The sequence below is a fragment of the Capronia epimyces genome (genome assembly GCF_000585565.1).
Source record: "Capronia epimyces CBS 606.96 chromosome Unknown aczIQ-supercont1.2, whole genome shotgun sequence".
Lineage (NCBI taxonomy): Eukaryota > Fungi > Ascomycota > Eurotiomycetes > Chaetothyriales > Herpotrichiellaceae > Capronia > Capronia epimyces.
The window spans coordinates 743,819-758,326 of NW_006912905.1; the positions used below are offsets into that span (position 1 = coordinate 743,819).

The 14,508-nt window shown below is 52.4% G+C and overlaps 5 protein-coding genes across 5 annotated transcripts; 4 read left to right on the plus strand and 1 right to left on the minus strand.

The window, feature by feature from the left end:
• Positions 1-886: 886 nt before the first annotated feature.
• On the plus strand, positions 887-1,615 carry A1O3_02090 (3,4-dihydroxy-2-butanone 4-phosphate synthase; the record flags this gene model as incomplete). The annotated part of the gene is made up of 1 exon (XM_007732233.1): positions 887-1,615. The coding sequence occupies one exon, from the start codon at positions 887-889 to the stop codon at positions 1,613-1,615; it is 729 nt and encodes a 242-aa protein (XP_007730423.1).
• Positions 1,616-3,299: 1,684 nt separating this feature from the next.
• A1O3_02091 (uncharacterized protein) lies at positions 3,300-4,244 on the plus strand (the record flags this gene model as incomplete). The annotated part of the gene is made up of 1 exon (XM_007732234.1): positions 3,300-4,244. The coding sequence occupies one exon, from the start codon at positions 3,300-3,302 to the stop codon at positions 4,242-4,244; it is 945 nt and encodes a 314-aa protein (XP_007730424.1).
• A 474-nt stretch (positions 4,245-4,718) lies between these two features.
• Positions 4,719-5,414, minus strand: A1O3_02092 (uncharacterized protein; the record flags this gene model as incomplete). Its single annotated transcript, XM_007732235.1, has 1 exon — positions 4,719-5,414. The coding sequence occupies one exon, from the start codon at positions 5,412-5,414 to the stop codon at positions 4,719-4,721; it is 696 nt and encodes a 231-aa protein (XP_007730425.1).
• A 769-nt stretch (positions 5,415-6,183) lies between these two features.
• A1O3_02093 (nucleoprotein TPR) lies at positions 6,184-12,377 on the plus strand (the record flags this gene model as incomplete). Its single annotated transcript, XM_007732236.1, has 2 exons — positions 6,184-6,472; positions 6,526-12,377. The coding sequence occupies 2 exons, from the start codon at positions 6,184-6,186 to the stop codon at positions 12,375-12,377; spliced, it is 6,141 nt and encodes a 2,046-aa protein (XP_007730426.1).
• Positions 12,378-13,136: 759 nt separating this feature from the next.
• On the plus strand, positions 13,137-13,883 carry A1O3_02094 (uncharacterized protein; the record flags this gene model as incomplete). Its single annotated transcript, XM_007732237.1, has 3 exons — positions 13,137-13,237; positions 13,516-13,595; positions 13,648-13,883. The coding sequence occupies 3 exons, from the start codon at positions 13,137-13,139 to the stop codon at positions 13,881-13,883; spliced, it is 417 nt and encodes a 138-aa protein (XP_007730427.1).
• Between the last annotated feature and the right edge of the window lie 625 nt (positions 13,884-14,508).

The window sequence follows — 14,508 nt, forward strand, 5'->3', positions numbered from 1 at the left end:
TACTGTAGTTAGGTAACCTACATGAGTACATACGGAGATGGCGCCTTTGCTGGTCTGACCAATTTTGTTGCCCACATGACAAATGGACGGAGCCGCCTTCGCCGCCATGTGCCGCGGGTAAGGAAGTAATAGTCGGTACGGCGTACAGACTCACTAGACTACTCGACGTCCGATAAAATATCTTCCGCGCCAACGCCACCGCCGGTCGACTCCTCCTCTGCCTCTTTTCACAACCCTGATAAAGCAAAGCTACTTACTCAGCGACCTGACCTGATCTCAGCGCAGGCGATTCTGCGCAATTCCAACTATCTACAGGATATCGGCCTGCCAATCCGATAGAGTTCAAGCTGTTTGGGGAAAGATAGATAGATTCACACATTGTGCTTCCCGATTATTCCCACTTCCCACTCTTACCCACGGCATATCCGAAGACCACTTTACGGGCTGTGTTCTGGGGCCGTTCGAGGGGGCATTGCGTACTGTGTACGGAGTACTGTTTCCGGGGATCCTAAGATTTGGTTGATACACGCTATCGCTATTAGAACAGGTTTGGACCATTCGAGGTATCTACTCGGATTCGGGAGCCGGCATCAATTTGCATTGGGCGGAGGCTTCAAGCAGGGCCGCTATCGCTACGAGAGCAGAGCCATCTTCCGGCACGACTGCACGAGCGCTTGATTGAAAAGTCAGGTGATTATTTGATCACAGGAGGGGCAGTCTGCGAAAGACAAGGCCAGTGAGTTCCACGACTCGGAGCTGGTATCCAAAACAAAAAAAGAAAAGAAAAGGTCACATTCTGCGATAACCCGTGACCGGACTCCCCATTTACGAAAGAGTCGGTGCAGAAAACTACAGTTTACCGAAAGGAAAGGCAGCAGGAATCAAGATGTATCCTCCCACCCCGCTCGCCAAAGGCTTCGATTCAATCGAATCCACCATGGAGGCCTTTCGCAACGGAGAATTCATCGTGGTTCTCGACTCTCAGGACCGTGAGAATGAGGGCGACCTGATCATCGCGGCCGAGGACATGACGACGGAAAAAATGGCATTCATGGTGCGCTATACCAGCGGACTGATCTGTGCGCCCATCACCGCTCAGCAGGCCGCCAACCTGGCACTGCCTCAGATGGTGGTGAACAGCGAGGATCCCAATCGCACGGCCTACACCATTTCGATCGACGCCAACCACGAGACCGTCACCACAGGCATCTCAGCCCATGACCGCGCCCTCACGTGCAGGACTCTAGCCAACCCCAAAGCCACCGTGGCCAGCTTCAGACGTCCAGGCCATGTGTTCCCACTCAGAGCGAAGGATGGAGGCGTCCTTGAACGTACTGGACATACTGAGGCGGCGGTGGAGTTTTGTCGATTGGCGGGTAAAGCCCCAGCGGGTGTTATCTGTGAAATTGTCGAGGATGGAGAGCCCGTTCCAGGCCAAGCGGTCATGAAGGAGCCAGGCATGATGAGGAGAGATGCCTGTCTGGAGTTTGGGCGCAAGTGGGGGCTGAAGGTCTGCACCATTGAGGATTTGGTCGAGTACGTTCAGAAGGAGAAACGGACCGACAAAGCCGTCGATGGGAACAGTGGCAGCGACAAAGCAAATGGCTATCATTGATTGCGCGACAGGGAGACGAGACTTCGTATTGGTAGTAAGGACATGTTAGCATGCTACCGAAGGGTCTTGGTCTATTAAAAAGAAGTTGTCAACCGAGAAAGCGAGACTCAGAGTCGGAAGCCCATGATGATAAACGTCGAGAATGAGGAGATGGAGGGACTGACGAGTTTATGTCATTTATTCATTGATCCAGTGTTTACTACTACACAAAAATGCTAGCTAGCAGCTTCGAGACGACCAGCACTGCTTCACTGGGATATTCATGTCACATGCAGTGGCTGCTGCGGACCACGGGTACTGTGTATTTCCCTAAAGGACCATGTATACCCATTCCTTAATGGCGACTCTTGAGGCCTCCTTGGCCCAAGCCTACGCCTAAGGACCTTTCACTGGCATGCAGTGCTTCATCAATATTCGCCCCCAGGACTCGACTCCCACTAGTATCAGCAGGCCTAAGGCCATGCGCGCTTCAACCAACAGGACCTGATCTGAATGTCCTGCCTCATCTTACCCTTCTTGGTCAGTGGTCACGACGGACGAAGGGAAGGCCCATGCTGCGGCCGGCGAGGTTACAGTACCTGCTGCTGCGGTCGCGGCCCCCAGCCTCAGCCTCACGCTAACAACCACTTGAACCGAAGCGTTCCACGTTCGATCTTCATTGCTGACATGGCCATCGCCATCTGCCATCCCGGGACAGGGACAAGAACAAGCCCCGGCTGCAGGAGACTCGTAGTGAAACGACACTGGTCTATTCTTATGTGTTGTTGTTTGCACCGGCCTCCTCTACGGCTTAGGAGGCTGAGGCGGAGGCTTAGGCCTATTTTCTTCTCCCTGGCACCGCGGTCCGATGGCCCTCTGTCCTCACTTTCTCGAGAAGGGTCTCCCTTGGATACCCAAATCCTTTTCTTCTCGACTCTCATCCTTGTCTCGGAATTTCCCCAGGTAGGGACCATAAAACTTGGATGCCTGGTGGCAGTGGCAGTGGCAGTGGCAGTGGCAGTGGCAGTGGCACGCCTTAGCCTCACTTTCACGAAGCATCAGGACGGACTATCCTCGCTCTCTCCCTCCTTACGCTCGGACATTTGCTCAGTACGGATTTCGGACTCGCTCGGTAGCTGGTTCCGTTGTCAATTGCTTGTTCGTATACTAGGTACTAGGACTAGAGTTGACTTGCTATCTCTATCTCTATCTCTGCCATTCCATTCCTCCCAGTCTCTACATTCTTCGGGCTGTCGGCAAGGATTTGATTCGTTGGGCAGGATTCAAAGAAGCAAGTTGAGCATTGTGCGACAATATCACCGCTAGGACTCCGTACTCCGTACACCGTACAGCATCACCTACGAGTGCTCCAGAGAGATCAAGGTACACCTTCACCTACGAGTGCTCCAGAGAATCAAGGTACACCTTCACCTAGGAGCACTTCAGAGGATTCAGGTCGCACGTTTTCTGGCGAAAGCACCCATTGAAGCCAGGAGAGGGGAGACGGGAGAGGACTCCTCACAGTGGAATATCAACTTGATTACTACTAGTGTTGTCCTGTACAACACACCCCACGCTGCCCATTGAAGCCAGGAGAGGGGAGAAGGGAGAGGACTCCTCGCAGAGGAATATCACTTGATTACTGCAGAGGAATATCAACTTGATTACTGCTAGTGTTGTCCTGTACAACACACCCACGCTGCCCATGACGCCCTCACACCTACTGTCCCGTCAATTTGGCGGACCACCCAACGACCGCGGCTTCACCGACGCCCATCGAGGTTTCTCGACCGCTGCCATTGTCGGCATCGTCCTCACAGCCGTCTTCATTGCCTTGGGCATCTCCATCGTCGTCTTCATCTACTTACGCTCACGGCGCCGCAACGTCGCCTCCCACTCCAATGCCAATCCAAACATACTCCTCCAGTCGCAAGCGTTGTTCAAGAATGGTCAGTCGCAAGCATTGTCCAAGAATGGTCAGTCAGCGTCTTCAACTTCAGCCTCTTACACTCCTCTGCCGGGAAAATCAAACGCCTATGGCGGCAGTGATGGATACCAAGCCACTCCCGACCAGAATCACAGTCTCCTAGGCCACGCAGCCGCACCAGCCATCACTGTGACGTGGGACACGGATCACGACCATGATCATGAGAATGCCGGCATAGGCAGCACGCAGGATGGGTTTGGGTTTGGATATCCGGATGCCACCGCAGCTATTCTACGGCCTATCCAGAGACCGCCGAGCATAGCAAGTCTGGCAGACATCGACACCGCCCCGCCGCCCAGGTACGAAGAAGCCGCAGGATTGTCGTCGGTACGCCGCCCTAGGGCCAGTTCCGAGTCGACAGGCCATGGCCAGGGGCTCGACCTGCTGAATCGGCCGTTTGGCGTGGGCGTGGGTGTGGAGCAACACCAGCAACGAGGACGGGGCGGCCGCGCGTCTGTCGCGAGAGAAAGAAGCGCAAATGAGAGCGGGAGCGGGAACCAGAGTCCGAGAGAAAGAAGCGCAAGTGAGAGCGGGAACGGGAACGGGAACCAGAGTGCTGCGGATATCAACCGCTCAGTCAATGCGGACAGACGGCGGAGCGTGTCGAGGTTTCGCGAGGTCGGAATGGTCGATCTGGATCTGGATCTCGCGGCCAAAATGTGAGTTCGTCTGGGTCTGGGTCTGAGTCTGAGTCCGAGTCCATCTTGTACTGCTTCGCAACGGTATACAGTGGTAGGTATGTTGTTTCGGGACTGCTTTAGGGGAACTGCACTCGCGACAGTGTGGTTGCCGCACAAGCAGATATCAGTTCAGGATGGACGTGGAAGAAAGGGGCCTTGTATTTGTGCATTGCACTGACTACCTATGATTACTAGTTGTCTTCATCGCGCGTTTGGGTATCATTTCGATTAGTATCTTCAACCTCTAGTTAGATAAAAGAAAGCTCGGCTTGCCCTCAATCCGAGGCAAGACCAACGCCACCCCCTGCCTCACAAGGACATACCATGCCGGGGCATACTTCTTGCCAGCCCGGTCAAATGCCAGAGCCCCTACCCCTACGCGCATGGGAAACTGAACCAGGATTCTCTGTGCAAAACCAAACCAACTCCAGGTCTCAGTGTGCTTGGGTCGACCAAATCATTTCCCACCCTGTGGCCTTCTTTCAGAATAATCCCTAAACAAGCCCTGCATATGCACATTGGTAACTTTTTGTCCACGCCGCACTCTCTTCTTCTCTTTCTTGGGCTTGGTTTCCGAATCTGGCCGCGCAGGCTCGCCGGTCGACTTGTGATTCATACGTCGCAGTTCTTTAATCGTGTCTTCGACCGAAGGCAGCGGGATTTGTAACCAGATGTCCTTGAATTCCTGGTCTAGAGGCGCAACGAGCGTGGGGTCGTCGATCCAGACCATGCGTGGATGGTGGTCCTTTTTATTCCGTACCACCAATAGTTTGTGTTCGGCCTCAAGCCGGTCAATCGTCTCTTCAACATCGGTCCAGCCATCCTTCAACTCGCGCACGTTGAGTCCCAGTGCCGAGTCCTGGCTCTGAAGGAACTTGATCAAGTCATCGGCGGACGCGATGTCGTGGAGCGGTTTGAATTTGTAGCTGTCTGTGTCGGGATCATGGCTGACTTTGGGGTTGACTTGCAGAAACCGCCGGAATAGGTTGATCTGTTCTTCAGTGCGTTTCTGCGCCGGCAGCACAAACGCCACCAGGTCGTCCCAACTTATGCTCTCAGGGAACTTCTCCTTCAGCCGGTCGGCCGCGTAAACCACGTTGGTCCGCGCATCGCTACCTGCGAGGGACGTGGGCGTTGCATACAAAGAAGACATTATGGTGGGAACGGCGACGACAAAGGGTCTTGGTCGTGGCCGTGGCCGTAAGTGGGTGGGAAGAGGGTGCCTAGTGAAAGGATCTCTTCCGTTTCCAGCGGAGGACTTTAATGCATGGTGGAAACAAAGGACAAGTCGACGATGGATGACCTGTTACTGACAATGGCGCTGATGTCGAGAGGCGAGTGAAGGTCTGGGGCGTTAAGAGGCGAGCGAGCGAAAGCAAGGGATAGTGAGATGTAAATGTATGTGAACTCTGTAGATGAGGTGGGATGTGAGGTGTAGGGCTGCTGAGTCAAGCAAACTCCAGTTCGAGCTAAATAATTTAGGCTTTTGGCAGCCTAAGGACTGGGAGAGCGCAGGCGAGAAATCCAATGTTACGTATGGCTTAGGGGCTTCTTAGGCTTGAGTGTCTGCCTAGCGCCTAAACCGGCGGCGAATCAAGCCCGCCCAGTCACGTTCTTTTCACTGTTGCTAGTCGCTTGCGATTGTATGTGCCCGCGCTGTCTTCAGTCTGTTTAGATCATCACCAAGACCAAAGACCACCACCAAGACCAAAGACCACCACCCCCTTCCTACCGCTCCCTCCATTACTCTTTTCTCTCTTCGTTTCTCGGGTCTGGCCTTCTTCGCGCCATGGTGAGGGGCGTCGAGAGTGCTTTTGTTCTCACGTGAAAAGCCCTCGCCGTCGTGGGAGGCGTGAGTCTACATTCGCATTCACATTTTCGGTCGAAACAGTCTCTCCCAGTCAGTTGTTCGGACATTCACCATGGCTGCGGAGGTAGATACTCGCGCTCTCTCGGCATTCTCCTCTCTACCTGAACCTTCCATCACGTCTTTGATCGATAGCCCCACGTCAGAGCTCGTCATCTCGTTCCTGCGCAGCATCGAAACCAGAGCCAAGGAATGCGAACAGAACAAATCGCAAAAGATCAAGCTTGAAGTAGAATTGGAAACAGTCGTGAGAACAAGCGAATCTAAAACCAAAGTTCTACAAACTTCGCGGGACAAGGCTCTTGCAGAAGCAAGTAAGCTACGCGTAGAACTCCAGACTGCCGGTATGTGTCTACTCTCTGTCTCTCTTGCTTACCTTTGCCTAACATGTATCTAGAAAATGCACGCTCCAGACTGGACTCCGAGGTCGAGCAACTTCGCTCTGCTACCGCCAACGAAAATGTCGAGATCACCAGTCTCAAATCCCGCATCTCTTCTCTTGAAGCCGCAAACCGAGACACGCTTGTCCTCCTGGAATCGAAGACAAGCGCCTATGAGAGCCTGTCGCAGGATCTCTCTGCGCAACACCAAAAGGCGGTCGAACTTCGCAAGCAGATAACAACACTCGAGCAATCGGTGCAGTCTGCCAATGCCGCCGTCGCTAGTGCCAAGTTCAAGGAGCAGAGTCTTCAGCAAGAGGTGGAAATGTTGAAGAAGAACAACGAATGGCTGGAAAACGAGCGCAAGATCAAAACAGATGAACACGCCCATTTCCGCAAGGAGAAGAACGCTCGCATAGCAGAGCTGTCGAGGTCTAACGAGCAGTACATTTCTGAAGTTGAGGCGTTGCGGCGGTCCGAATCTTCCCTCAAGCATCGCCTGGAAGAGCAGATGACCAAGTTTGAAGAGACTCTGGAAGAAATGCAGAAGGTACGGGAAGAAAAGATCTCTGCAGAGGATGCCTTCCGAGTTGAGCTTCAGAGTGTCAATCGTCTGGCTGAGTTGCAGGCCGCCTCTGCAGAAACAGCCAAACAGCGGGTACAAGAACTGTCTGCTGCCTTGGAAGAGGCTCGTGAGGAAGCCGCCGAAGAGATTGGTACCATTCGCGCCGAAATTGAGACCGAACACAACGACCGCGTTGCTGCTGAGCAGCGCGTTTCTGAGCTTGAAAAGTCTCTGGAACAACTGTCCAGTGAACTCGATGAAGCCCGTGCCAGACCAAGTACACCGCAGCGCCCGACAAATGGATCTGGCATAACCACACCTCTTCGGCCTGGAACACCCAGCGGTATCTTTTCTCCTGCCAGTATCTCTAGGCCGCGGACCCAAATGACCATCACTCAGCTGTTCTCAGAGTACAAGAAGCTTGAGGCGGAATTGGCGAACGAGAAGCGTGTCAGCGAGCAACTGCGAGAGAATCTTGATGCCATGGTTGAGGAGCTCGAAAACAACAAGCCGGAAATTGAAGAACTCCGGACCGACCATGAACGACTTCAAAGCGAGGTCGTGGAAATGTCTGCTATTGTAGACAAAGCGAACGCCGACCGCAATTCGGCGATCAAGGAGTTGAGAACGTGTCAAGGTCAATTGGAGAGCAAGTCTAAAGAAGCTCAAGTCTTGACCCAACAACTCCGAGACATGGGCTCAGAGATTCGATTCCTTCTCATTGAACAACATGTCCGCGAGCAAGGCGGTAATATGACCAAAGAGGAGTTCGACGAGCTGGAGACGCAGGCAAAGGAGGCCATGTCCCAGGATATGGCCAATCTTTCCGAAACTCAACAACTAATCAACCAACGATTGATTGTGTTCAAGAACATCCATGAACTTCAACAGCAGAATGAAAATCAGCTCAAGACGATTCGCAACCTGGTAGGTGAACTTGAAAGCAACGAGGCCAAGGAAAAGGAACAGCAGAACCATGCTCTCAGTCAAGAGCTTGAACAGGCTCGTTCACAGATTGCTTCGTATCAGGACGAGCTCCGGACTATGGTGGCTCAAACACAGAGTTTCGTCAAAGAGAGAGACATGTTCCGGAATATGCTCACAAGGCGCGGTCATCTACCTGGTCAAGTTCAGCCCACCGACTTTTCTCGATCGTTACCCATACCTGCTGGTGGCGGAGAGTCACCGGCAGGATCTGTCACAGGTGGCGAATCCGATTACGCCAAACTGCTCAAAGAACTTCAGCAACACTTTGATTCGTATCGACGGGAGGCGTCTACCGATCACACTGCTTTGAAGAACCAAGTCGATGAATTGAGCAGGAAGAACTCGCAGTTGCAGACCGAGATGAGTCGCACTTTGGGACAGCTTACGGCGGCCAATCAACGATATGAGATGCTGCAGGCAAATTACAACTCTTTGAAGGCGGAAAATGGCGAGATCCAGAAGAGATCGTGGACGGTACTGGAAAATGCTACTAAGCAGGAATTGAAAACTCAACAAGTGGCTGAAGAGCTTGTTGAAGCCCGAGGTCTGCTTGATAGCCTACGCCGTGATTCTGCAAATCTCAAGGCGGAGAAGGATCTGTGGAAGAGTGTGGAAAGACGTTTGGTTGACGACAACGAATCACTTCGAAACGAAAGGAGTCGACTGGACCAGCTGAACGCCACCCTCCAAACGATGATCAACGAGCGCGAGCAGACCGATGCTGAGAGTCGCCGTCGGCTACAGTCACACACAGAAGCCTTGGAATCCGAACTTCAATCTGTCAAGAGAAAACTCAATGACGAGACGGAAGAGAACAAGAAGGCTGCGTTGAGACGAGAATATGAGCACGCGCAAGCCCAAAAGAGGATCGATGATTTGGTTACGAGCCTAGGTGCAACGAAAGAAGAGCTCGCCTCAGCAAAGACGGCTAGAGACCATTTACAAGCTAGAGTGGATGAACTTGCAGTCGAGCTTCGTTCTGCGGAAGAGCGCTTGGAGGTCCTTACCAAGCCGCCAGAGCCTACCAATGAGACCACTGACCAAGAGGAGACGTCCTTGACCAAAGAGCAAGAATTGGCTGTCGAGGTTTCTGAGCTTAAGCGGGACCTTGAACTGAAGGTCTCCGAGCTTGAAAGAGCCAATGAGCAGGTCGAAGTGTACAAGAATATCAGTCAGTCCAGCGAGGAGCGCTTGCAGGAGCTCAGCGAGACGAATGATCAGTACCGGGAAGAGACGGAAGCCGCCCTCGCTGAAAAAGATGCAAAGATCAAGGAGCTCGAACAGCGGATTGAAGAGATTTCTTCAGAGTTGAATACGACGAACACCGAGCTTTCTCAATTGCGCGATGAGCAGGCGGAATTCACACGCAAGATGGACGAACAAAAGTCCAGCTTCGAATCCGAAATTGAGCATATCAAGGAGGAGGTAGAAAAGAACGCAGAACAAGCCCAATTCAATCTTGAAGCCTCCAAAATTCAAGCACAGATTGCCACCGAAGCTCAACAGAATTACGAAAACGAGCTTGTCAGGCACGCAGAAGCCGCTAAGAATCTGCATACGGTTCGGGAAGAAGCCAATCAACTCCGATTGGAGATGGTTGATCTTCGAACCCAGGCTGCGACGTACAAATCGGATCTGGAACAGAAAGCAGCAAGTTGGGAAGAGCTGAAAGAACGGTATGAACGGGAGATCTCCGATTTGAAGAAGCGGCGAGAGGAAGTCGTCCAACAGAACAACCTCTTGCATGGACAGCTGGAAAGCGTCACTCAGCAAATCACCGCCCTGCAACGCGATCGTGCAGCAATAGCAGACGGGGACAACGCCGAAGTCGCTGAACAACCGTCTGCAGAGCTGGACAGATTACAAGAGGTGATTACATATCTGCGCCGTGAGAAGGACATCGTCGATGTTCAGTATCAGTTGTCGCTACAAGAAGCCAAGAGATTGCGGCAACAACTTGATTTCACTCAATCCCAACTGGATGAGACCCGTCTCAAGTTGGATCAGCAGCGCCGTGCCGAGGCTGATGCGGACCGAAGCAAACTGGAACACACGAAACTCATGGAATCTCTCAATGAACTCAACCTCTACCGGGAAAGTAGTGTCACTCTCAGAGCGGAGGCCAAACAGGCCACCCAGGCTCTAGCAGAGAAATCGAAGCGTGTCGAGGAACTTGAAGGCCAGATACAATCCATGCAAGCTCGAGTCTCCGAGCTCGAAAACCTTGTTGAACTTCGTGAAGGGGAGCTGAAATTGAGCCAAGAAGATCGTGATCACTGGCAACAACGTACTCAGAACATCCTGTCCAAGTATGATCGAGTTGATCCTGCTGAGTTGGAAGCACTGAAGGCCAAGGTTACCAGCCTTGAAACAGAACGTGACGAACTCAAGACCGAGCTTGACAAGGTGAAGGAGGAACGCATTGAAGCACAAAGAGCTCTACAAGACCAGGTCAATGCGACACAGTCAGCAGTTGAATTGGCCAAAGGCGATTTGAAAACAAGACTTGAAAACCAATTCAAGGAGGTCCTCAGAAAGAACAGAGCGGTCTTAGGAGAGAGAAAGGCTGAGCTCGATGCAGCACTTGCTGAGAAGGCCGATCTGCAGACAGAGCTTGATTCATTGAAAGAACAGTTGGCTGTTGTTCAAGCACAGAGTCCACCAGCCACAACGCCTCAGGTTAATGGTGAAAATGGTGAGATTGGTGAAAATGAGACTCCCGCCGAAGAACCCACAAACGCTGCTACCACCACCACCACGACAACGACAACGAATGAAAATGTGAGTGAGCTAGAAACTAAGATCAAAGAACTCGAGGGCTCGCTGGCCGAAAAGGAGAAGGAGCTCGAAGAGCTCAAGTCTACACAGGAGGAGAAATTCAAGCACAGAGTGACTTCTATGGAGAAAATCCTCAACAACCGGTTGGCCGAGGTCAAACATCAAGCTCAGGAAGCAAAGAAGGCTGCGCTTGAAGAGCTGACGGAACGACTGAACGCTCAGCACGAGCAGGAACTGGAAGCCTTGAGAGCCGGTTCCATTCCGGTTGCTACAGAACTGCAGAAGCCAAGCGAAGAAGGCACCGAGACATCAATCACTGTCGATCCGGGCCAAATTTCCGACGAGGTGCTGTTGGCGTTACCTGAGGAAAAAGCCAAACTGCTTGTCGCCAAACATGAAGTTTTACGTAGAATCCTGCAAAACAACATCAGAAAACAAGTGGAGAAGGACAGGGAGGCCCTGCGGAAGGAGCTTACTGAACAACTAGGCTCCGGAGTCGACGGAGCTGATACTGCAAAGATCCAAGAACTGGAGCAGAAGTTTGATGCCGAAAAACAAGCTATTATCCAGGCAAAGGAGTCTGAATTCGTTGCCGAGAAAGAGACTCTGCTCCAACAGTATGAAGACAGACTGGCACGAGAAAAGCAAGACTTGATCATCAAACACCAGGAAGAGCTTGACACCCAGAAGCTGCAGTTCGATCAAGAGGCTCAGAAAAAGATTGAAGAGCAGCTCAAGAATGCGGAGCAGATGTGGGAGAAGCGTGGTAATGTCAAGTTCAATATGGCGCAGAGTCGAGCATTATTGGCAACCGCCAAACTTGATGTCGTCAAGAAGGCTGCAGAAGAAACCCCTGAAAAGCCCGTGGGCCAAGTGTGGGATATTGCTAAGGACACCAAACCGCCTGCAGCTCCAAAGCCAGCACCAACCCCGGCTGCTCCAGCAGCGGCACAAACACCAGCGAAGCAAGACACAAAACCAGACGCGAAGCTAGGAAATGACAACAAAGCGAATGGTAACGTTCAGCCTCCGCCCCCTCCTCAGTCTCAGGGTACGGAGAAGCCGGCACAAGCTCAACCACCCACTGTACAAACAGGGTCCAAACCCGCAGAGGCACAAGACACAGAGAAAACAGGCCCCAAACCCGCCCATCAATCGACCGGCGACCCAGCAAACCACTCAGCAGGCCACCCAGCAAACCACCCAGCAAACCCGCAGCAAAAAACTGGAGCGGCCTTGATGCGCCAACTTGAGTCTGGCATACCTCGAGGTGGAGCAATTCGCGGTAACCGTGGCAGTGGAATACCTAGAGGTCGTGGAGCTCCTCGTGGTGGTCGCGGCGGAGCAGGTCATGGTAACACGAACATCCCTCAACAAGGGCGAGGCGGTGGCCTCGGTAGCCCAGGGCGAGGAGCCCTCAATCCTCAAGCAGCTCAATTCACTCCTGGAGGAGGCAATAAGCGAGCTCGTGATGATGGCGAGGGAGCGGATGGGGGTGGCCAGGGCAAGCGAATTCGCGGTGAAGGCGGATCGGCATAGGCTTCGAAGCCTGCCTTGAGACTTGTATTTCTTGTGTATCATGAAGCGGCGACTTGGCCGAAGCACGGTCATGGGAAGGACAACAATTGATGCTTTTTGCATTTCCTTATCCTTATAGGTGTGGGTTCGGGTGAACAAAACGGGACTCTCAGCGACGGAGGATGGACAGGGCCTGATATAGATCAGTGTGCCATGTGCAACAATCCATGAGCTTGCCTTGCGAGCATAATGATCAGATCTAGGAGTACCATGTACTGGTAGACAAGCCATCAAAGACGATACCTTGGTAGAGAAGACGTATGTTCAGTTGTCGGGCGTACTGGTCGGTTTCTTTAAAACAAGGCTGAGATGCCAAGGCTTAGGAGGCCCCAGGAAGGCTGAAATCAGCATGACTCGTGCAGGCATGTGGAGGCAGAGGCGGGAGGGGAGACGGGAGACTACAGGAGGCTAATAAGGCCGCAGGCTACATCCCCTTGAAGTAACATGGCGACTGTTTCTTTATTCTTCCTCGCTCGACTACACGCTGTTTATCTCCTTCATTCTTCCGACGCTTGTGCGAAAGACAATCTCTTCCGTTCAGATTAGATTGCCGTCCATAAGCATCCATCCATCAGCACCAGCATCAGCATCACCACTCATAATCGAGACGGCAAACTGCGGGACAGTTCGACGAACGGCAACTCTATAACCGCACCTCTATAATCGCCCCTCTATTACTACGCCTACGCAGAAGAAAGGGTAGACCAGACACCAGACACCATGGTAGACAAACCGCCCTCTGCCTCTGGCGCTGCGCCGAAGAAAGCGGCCTCATCATCGTCTGCAGCATACATCTCCTCATCAGGACATGTTCTTGAAACGTACGTTTTGGTTAGCTTTTGATTCATTCCCGAGCCACCCCAAAGGCACAGACAAGTCAGCCAGCCGAGTTCCAGAGTTGAACAAACAAGTGGCTGTTGTTTGAAGAAAGAGGAGGAAGAAAGAAGTGACTGTTGTTCGAAGAAAGAGGAGGAAGAAAGAAGTGGCATGAGAAAATTACAAGGAACTGCGGGATGAGAAATTTACAAGTTAACTGCTTTTATAATTGACGAAAGCCAATTTGACTAACGATGGGGGCTTTGTCTCCTGTGTTCTTTAGACCTCCTCTCTCCGCCCGCATCTCTCGCCTCTCCGACAGCATCTACAACTTTATCGGCTTGTATTTCGTGTCGCTGTTCAGTATGGATCCGTACGCCGCCGCCGAGAGGTCGCAGTTCAACACGCGCGCCAGGGGCCCTAACGCGTATCAGGAGAGAGCGCGGTGGGGTGGTGCCAATCGATCTGCGACGGGTGGAAGAGCTGGACCTCCTGGGCGTGGAGTTGGAGGTGGACCTGGACCTGGAAGTGGAAGTGGAAGTGCAGGCAGGAGATTCGGCGGCATCGATGATGTTCGAGAGCCGGAGTGCGGAAGCTGTGGGTGAACATTCACAATTCACAATTCACAGCACAGTTCACAGTGAACTGTGATGAATTGGACTTTCTACACGACGTGATGTCTTTCTCTTCCTGGGGATGGGAAGGAAGGGATGGGAACGGGATCCAATATATCTTCGGGGCTCAAGTCATGGCGAGAACGCGCAAGACAGGGAATCGAGAGGAGCGAAGATATCATGTCATATCATATCATCTTGGACGATGGAAAATGGTGGCTCGATCCATGCCCACGCTCGCGCCCGAAACCGGTTTATTGCATAGGTTCCTACCTAACTACCTACTTACAAAAGGTACCTGCTTACTTCTTGACCGCCAGTGACGAGCAGGGGAGTCTGCGAGAGTATATGTACTATGTTCCCATAATGAGGAATGATTGAAATGTAATGTAAGACATGATAATATTACCGTTGTCGTTGCCGCTGATGCTGATGCTGATGCTGACGCTAACCCTGACCCCTGGCTTGATGTGTTGCCCAACGCACGAGATGTACGGATAAGCTTCGCTTCAATACCGGTGTCCTGTGTAGAGCTGACGCAAAACTACCTAGCTGACCCTAACCCTGTCTCGTCGCCAATGGTTGACATTGACGGTGATGGTGATGGTGACACTGACCGTGGTTCAAGAGGACGGATTGTGTCCCCTCGTCATCCATTAGAA